At 47.5% G+C, this 7,938-nt stretch overlaps 1 protein-coding gene across 2 annotated transcripts in view; it reads right to left on the minus strand.

The window, feature by feature from the left end:
- Window positions 1-6,088, minus strand: part of LOC126985848 (R-spondin-3-like) — a 29,127-nt gene extending 23,039 nt beyond the window's left edge. Inside the window, exons 1-2 of one of the 2 annotated variants that reach the window (XM_050841308.1) lie at window positions 6,055-6,088; window positions 1,617-3,504 (exon numbers count right to left, since the gene is read on the minus strand). In XM_050841308.1, coding sequence (XP_050697265.1) covers window positions 1,617-1,800 — 184 coding nt within the window. In that variant the 5' untranslated portion in view covers window positions 1,801-3,504; window positions 6,055-6,088. Of the gene's footprint in view, window positions 1-1,616; window positions 3,583-6,054 lie in introns of those variants that run through there. The other variant, XM_050841307.1, reaches the window with a different exon arrangement.
- Window positions 6,089-7,938: the final 1,850 nt, after the last annotated feature.

A 7,938-nucleotide genomic window follows, 5' to 3' on the forward strand; every position in this document is an offset into this window, starting at 1 on the left:
GGAGGTTTGGGCATTTTCAGTGGTAGTTTTATGACTGGTGGTAGATTGACATTCTTCTGTTACATGAACCTAAAAGAACACTCATTAGAACCTGACTGATTTCCTTTTCGGCCTTTGAAAAGATTGGAGACGTGAGGGGCGGAGGCGTCTGAGAATACCGCCCTCAACATCCCGGCCCCCGCGGTGTGTCGGCGGTGTGTTGCCGGGGGTGACGCGCGGGCCGTAGCTCACAAACTAACCACGCATTCCTCTTCTAATTTTCTTGTGTATTACCTGGCAAAAAATTATCCTCGTAGACTTATTCGAACCTGACCTAACCCAACCCAACCACACCTTAACTAACCTGACTTAAACAGGGCTGAGTGCTGCTTGAGGTACAGAGGGACCAGGTAGCTTCACGCGGGTAGGATGCTGGGTTAATTTTTTATTACAGTAAAGACATGCTGCAGGGTGGGTGGGCTCAAACTATTCTCTCTACGCGAACCCGCGTCCTCCTGGACGATGCGTTGGCTCGCTGGCCATTCACCTACCGCCTTTCCCTATATGTTTTCTATCTCTACCATGGAGGTAGAATTCTACCTATATGATCTCCACCATGACCCTCATGGGGTCATCATGACCCTCCACCTCCGCGGGCTTGAGGTGCTGCAGCTGCCTGGTTTACCTCATCTTGGGCGGGCCGGCGCGTCCTGCCCCTTGGTGTGTCGGCGGGTGTGTTGCTGGGCGTGGCGACGCCGCACACCGTCATTGCCTTGCTTGAGCTCACTGACACAATGAACACATCTGTCTGTCAGGCATACCCTTACTAGATCACACAAACAAGGTTCTCCAAAATTGTGGGTGTGGGAAAGGGTGGGGTGGGGTAACAGGCTGACCGTTGATGTTGCGCAGCGCCATGAACACTCCCGGTGAGAGCATCTCATTATCCGATCTCCGGCTACTGAAAGGACCTTCACACAACAACCCTGTCCACCTACCTCAAGGGGAACAGTAACCGATTTTTGTCAGCGGAAATATCTTTCGGCCTAAGCGGGGCTCGAGCCTCAGCCTGCCAGATCGCCTGTGTGTGTGTGTGTGTGTGTGTGTGTATGAGAGAGAGAGAGAGAGAGAGAGAGAGAGAGAGAGAGAGAGAGAGAGAGAGAGAGAGAGAGAGAGAGAGAGAGAGAGAGAGAGAGAGAGAAGCACTTTATCATCCATTACTCGTAGTTTCCCATTATGTAAACACTTCCAAGACACAACAAACATTAAATTAAAACTAAACGTTGGTCGCGAGGTGATTCAGGAACTTTATTATCGATGAAAACCTGTCTGGGAAATTATTATACCCAACGAGGGGGAGAGAGAGAGAGAGAGAGAGAGAGAGAGAGAGAGAGAGAGATGACATTAGCTATGAAGTATAAAATATTTAATGCTAATACTGTTACCACTACCACCATCACTACCACTACTACTACTACTACTACTACTACTACTACTGCCATATCTACTTACACAACTACTACAATTAAACCCTGACCATCACCACTAATGAGTTCACAGACACTTTTACTACTTTCCCCTAGACAGACAAGGCAACAAGACTGGTAATAAAGCTACATAATAAAAAACACACTTACTATTAAAATCCGGGACGGTAGCTGGGTCGGGCGTGTTGTGAACAAGGGCAAGGAAAAAATGATTCACCAACACCAACTGAGAGGCAACCATAGTGCCTCGTCCACCTCCTCCACCTCCTCCTCCACTTCCCTCTCGCTCCTCCCTCCTGTCACCACCTCCTCCCTGCCGCTCCACCTCCACCATACTCCCCAGCACCCCTCACCCACATCCCCTGCTCCACCCTGCCCACCCCTGCACCTTGTTCCTTGGGTGGAGGTGTGGGTGGAGTGGGTGCTGATGGGTGTGGGTGTTTGTGGGTGGATCAGAGTTTGGGTGTGTGGGAATGGGTGTGGATGGGTGTATTGTGTGGACTATACTGCCTGAGGTTTGTGGATGTCTGTTAAAGAGTGGATGAAGGTGATATATAGTAGTTAACTTTACTAGGTGGATATGGATGTGGAAGGATGGTGAGTGGAGTCTAGTTACAGTGGAGTGTGTGTGTGTGTGTGTGTGTGTGTGTGTGTGTGTGTGTGTGTGTGTGAGTTTGAGTGGATGGATGTGTTAATGTGTGGGTGTGTGGATGGGTGGATGTTGTGTGTATATGGTTCCTAGTGGATGATTTGTGGGTGTGGGTGTGAATGATAAACTAATACAGGTAATGTGGATAAGTGGAATGCTTGTGGTGATGTGAGTGGTGTAGATTGCAATTCCTCAAGTGGAGTGGAATGTATAGGTTCTGATTCCCTTATGTGTGGATTATGTGGAATCTGAATGCCTTTACTGTGCTAAGTGTGGATTGTAGGTGTTATGTATATGTTCTGATCGTCTATAATGTGGGTTTAGGTGACTGTGGAGGACTACAGTGATGTGGATGTTATGAGGTGGATGAGAGGTGGTGAAGGTGGAGCTCAGGTTGGACAGGTGGATGCTAAGTGGATGAGAAAAGTCCGTGGAGTTTTCTTTGACTATTACTTTATTTTTTTGGGGGTGGTTTCGGTTTTTCACTTTTATTTTTTCTTTGCTCTACTTTCTTTTTTTAATCTTTTCTTGTGATTTTTTTGTTTTCGTGTTTTCTTGCTCTTTTCATTTATTTTCTGGCACGTTTTTTACCTTTTTTTCTCTTTACCGCCACTTTTTATTTTTTTTGCCTTTCTTTCCTCAGTTTTTTTGTTTTGATTTCTTATTTTCCTGTTTTATTTTCAGCCATTTTTGTCTTCGTTTTCTTCTTTACAGTCACATTTAATTTTTTTTGTTGGACTCGTTTCTCAGCTTTTCGTTTTAATCTTTTTTGTATGTTTTCTTATTTTTTCATCTGTTATTGTCTGTCATGTTTTCCCTTCGTTTTCTTCTTTTACAGGCACTTTCAGAATGACTGCAAATGGACCGCTTTTACTGTGTGGTTTCGTATTTTTTTTTAGCATCACTCAGTCGTCCATTTTCGACAACCACCCCAGTTCGGCGCCGTGCAACCTTGAACGTCTCGGGTCCATGAGTTTTGTTGTTAGTCTGTCAGTCATTCATTCTTCCCTTTCTTTCACTGTTTGGCGTTTCTTCTGTTTCATTTGGTCACGTATCCACACACTGCTTCAATGTTTCCTTTTCCTTTCTCACGTATGTTTATGTTTCCTGAGTTTTTTTTTTTGTACCTTTTCTACGTTGTTTCTGTTAGCTTTATTTCTTTTCGTCTTTGCTTTTTCTTTTCCCTTTTTCCTTGACTTGTTTTTATTTTCTTTCTCACACATCAAAGTCAGTGTGAGATTGATTTTTCGTTTCCCTTTTTTCCTTACTTTTTTTTCCCTTCCATGACTTTCTTCTGTTCTTGTTTCTTATATGTTACACATCAAAGTCAGTGTGAGGGTTGACTTTCACCATATTTTCCACCGCCTTTCTGTCTGTGGTTTAGTTTGCCTTAAAAAGTGTTGGGGGAACCGATTAGAGCATGGGTTGGCTTCACCTTTTTTCGTGATTGAAGTTTTTCGTTTCATGTTTTTTTTGGGGGGCCTGTCGAAGGTGTGTTGAAAGTTTTGGTTTTGATTTTTTTTTTTCTCTCTCTCTCTCTCTCTCTCTCTCTCTCTCTCTCTCTCTCTCTCTCTCTCTCTCTCTCTCTCTCTCTCTCTCTCTCTCTCTCTCTCTCTCTCTCTCTCTCACACACACACACACACACACACACACACACACACACACACAATGCGGTCGCGCCTCACATATGACCTGTGTGGGTATCAACCGACTCCAAGCTGAACAACTGCCCACGTGGCATTGCGACGGTTGTCTGTGTTCCGCTGCCTTAGGGGACACAGTGGTTGACACGCCTGCCGTCGCCTCAGTGACACCACCTCCAGACATGGCGGCCACATTACCCAGCCTCAAAGCAAGTAAAGGCGTTCTGCAACATGTTCCACGCGGCCAGCGACACCGCGTGGCCTCCGACCTGGCCAGCGCTATCACAGGCCACGGCAGCCCTTGAGCAGCGCACGCCAACATCATGGTGGCGCCTTTTCTCATACGCCTACCATAGTCCCCTGGCATGCACCTCTACCCCTGCGACACCGACACATGAACAACGGAGAGCTCAGAGAACATCCGGATCCACTGAAACCGACACCGATGCAGCCCTGGCAAGACGCATCACCAGAAAGTGCGCCGACGGTGATATACGGGCTGCCCTTCGACTCCTCACCACCTCAGATAGCGTCGCTCCCCCCAGTGACGAGCCACCACCCCAGCTATCCGACACAGACCCTGGCCACCTCGAGGTGTCTAAAGAAGACGTGCTGGCTGCCAGCCACGCCTTCTGCCCAGGCTCAGCTGCCGGCCTAGACGGCATCCGGCCCATGCATTTACGGCAACTTGTGGCCAAAAACACAGCTGAAGCAGGACAAAGGCTTCTGTGGGCACTCACCGATCTCTGCAATGCTGCCCTAGCAGGAAACATACCTGAACCCGCAAGGCAAGCCTTCAGTGCCAACCTCACTGCCTTAAAGAAAAAGGATGGCGGTCTGCGGCCCATTGCAGTTGGTACAATCTATCGTCCTTTAGCCAGCAAACTCCTCTCCAAACGTTTGTCTTCTGCCCTATCACCTGACCTATGTCCTACCCAGCTAGGTGTGGGAACGCGCCTGGGCTGCGAGGCGGCTGTTCATGCGGTGCGAGAGTTTGCCGACACACACGCTCAGCACACTGGCGCCGTCATCATCAAGCTGGACGTCGCCAACGCCTTCAACACGGTACACAGGTCTGCAGTACTGCGTGAAGTGATCAGACGTTTTCCCATGGCAGCGCCATTGGTGACTCAAGCATATTCTCAGCCGTCACCCCTCCATTTTGGAGCAACCTGCATTTTGTCCTGCCGCGGGGTGCAGCAAGGCGACCCCTTGGGCCCGTTAGTATTCGCCCTGGCGGTGGACCCTGTTATACAGTCTCTTGGCTTTCCACTTGACGTCTGGTACCTCGATGATGGCGCGCTCGCTGGACCTGCAGACACAGTTGCGGCCGATCTGCAGGGAATACTTCCAGCCTTCCGTGCCATTGGGTTGGAGGTCAACCAGCAGAAGTGTGAGATTACTCACCTCGGACCCCGGAGAGACAACACTAGTATCGGCATTATCGGCGACGATGCCCCAAGCACCAGCAATGACAACGTTGGAGGTCTCAGCACCTTTGACGCTTTTTTAAACAGAGCCCGCTGTACACCCATTAATAGCCTCTCTCTTCTCGGAGCCACCAGTCACCCGGACTGCGGTGATGGACGCCGCCCCGACGGCATCACGATTTACCCTTTCAGGCAGGGCAAGATGCTAGCGTGGGATGCCACCTGTGTAAACACCTGCAGCAGCACCCGCCTCATTGACTGCGCTGCCACAGCAGGTGCTGCCGCATGCTCCGCCGAGTCCCGGAAACGGCAGCGCTGCGCCGACCTCGGCCAGCGTTATAACTTCAGGTTATGGTTGAGCGCCACGGTCATCGGCGTTCCGGCAGGGGCCGATGAATTGCACTGCGAATAATTTAACCAGTTGTTCCCATCGTAACTCCCTTCTGGATGGAGGGACACGTACACACACACACACACACTTTACAGCACATTCCGCAACACACGCGTCACTAATTCCCCGCCATCAATGGACGCCAATATTTACATCACACACCGCCCCACCTTCCCCGCCACGCCACGCTACCCCGCAACACTTAAACCACCATAACACAACACAAAACACCACAACACATCGCAACACCACCACCACTACAACAACAATGCCACACCACTACGCGAACACCACTCCGTACGTCACCCACAACACACAACCACGATAATTCTACTACATATCACCAAAAAACACTCTTACAGCCTCGGATCAAGCAATTCCACATCAAAACTTAACCCGTATCACCACTCCCACCACTAAACAACATCCATCCCTACGCCGCTCCACACCACCACCACCACCACACTGCGCTCACCACCACACTCCACCACCGTCGCCGACATACTGCTATACGCCACAACCTCTCCACCTGTCCACCACCTCCTCCTCCTCCTCCTCCTCCTCCAACTCCTCCTCCTCCTCCTCCTCCTCCTCTATTTCTTTGTTGTAAATGGCAACATTGATTTCTTTCTTGCTTCATAATCTTAATTTTATAACCGTCCCTGTCCGTTACTTACTACTACTACTACTACTACTTCTGCTGCTCATGCTGCTTCTACTACTACTACTACTACTACTACTACTACTACTACTACTACTACTACTACTACTACTACTACTACTACTACTACTACTACTACTACTACTACTACTACTACTACTACTACTACTATTACTACTGATGCTCATGCTGCTTCTACTACTACTACTACTACTACTGCTACTTCTACTACTACTTTTACTACTATTTTTACTCCTACTGCTATTACTCCTACTCCTCCTCCTCCTCCTCCTACTACTACTACTACTACTACTACTACTACTACTACTACCACTTCTACCACCTTTACTGCTACCGTCGAAAATCATTATTGACGTTTATTCACCGTTCCCGGAGAGTCATTGGATAATAAATAGCCAGTGTTCTATTTATATCCCTCGACTAAAGATATACGAGAACAGAACACGTATAGGGAAGTACATAAGAGATATACTACTACTACTACTACTACTGCTACTACTACAGCTACTACTACTACTACTACTACTGTGCGGACGAAGTGAAGTAAAGTCACGTATTAAAAGTAGAAGAGAGAGAGAGAGAGAGAGAGAGAGAGATCATAACCTGTTCTGAATATTAGGTAAAGTATTTTAATGCTATAAAAGTTCTGTGACGTTAGAAGTAAATGGAGTGAATAGAGGAAGACCTTAAAAGAAGAATCATGATAAAGGAAGAAGAAAAAAAAAACATAAATAAAAGGAAAAGTAATGAGGCAAACATAGGAGGAGGAGGAGGAGGAGGAGGAGGAATACATAGGAATACATAGGAAGAACAGACACCAGAAGACCTATCGGTCTATGGCGAAGGTGTCTGTTTACTACCGCTACTACTAGTAATCTACGTGTGGTAGGACAGGACAGAATAGATGAAGGCTTCTCCCCACCCACCTCTCCCTCCGGCAACGTGCCGGCAGGAAATAGTCAGAAGAGAACACCATGTACCTTTAAGGAAGAAAGGGACATGGAAATTTTACAGTAAAGAGAGAAATAAGAGGAAATTACTACCCTTAACTTACACTACTGGTAACCTAAGTTGTGGGGGAATATGACTTCATTACATAAGAACATAAGAACATAGAAACACAGGGAGGCTGGAAGAGGCCGAGTGACCTACACAGGGCAGCCCCAGAATCCCCCCTAATACTCATGATGGGTGAGGTGTAGTTTCAGGGGCACAGGTGGAGGAGGAGGAGGAGGAGGAGATGGTTATTTAATTTCTTCTGTACGTATTTTCTCTCTCTCTCTCTCTCTCTCTCTCTCTCTCTCTCTCTCTCTCTCTCTCTCTCTCTCTCTCTCTCTCTCTCTCTCTCTCTCTCTCTCTCTCTCCTGTGCTTGATTTGCATCTTGTCCGCATATTTTTTTTATCGTGTGTGTGTGTGTGTGTGTGTGTGTGTGTGTGTGCGCGCGCAGGTGTGGCTGGGTTACCTGTCCGTCTAGTTGTCTCCTTGTTTACCTCTCCCGGACGTGGTCATTTTTTTCTACCTGCTTCTGTTTGCCATTTAGTGTTTTTTCACAATTTAATTCACATGTTTTATTCAGTACTTTCATATTTGTGCTCCCTCATTTGTTTAGTTTTTTTTTTTCCATCATCTATCTTAGCGTTATCTGTTTGGGTCTATCTTTTTTTGTCTTGTTCCTC

The sequence above is a fragment of the Eriocheir sinensis genome, chromosome 60 (genome assembly GCF_024679095.1).
Source record: "Eriocheir sinensis breed Jianghai 21 chromosome 60, ASM2467909v1, whole genome shotgun sequence".
In the NCBI taxonomy this organism is placed as follows: domain Eukaryota; kingdom Metazoa; phylum Arthropoda; class Malacostraca; order Decapoda; family Varunidae; genus Eriocheir; species Eriocheir sinensis.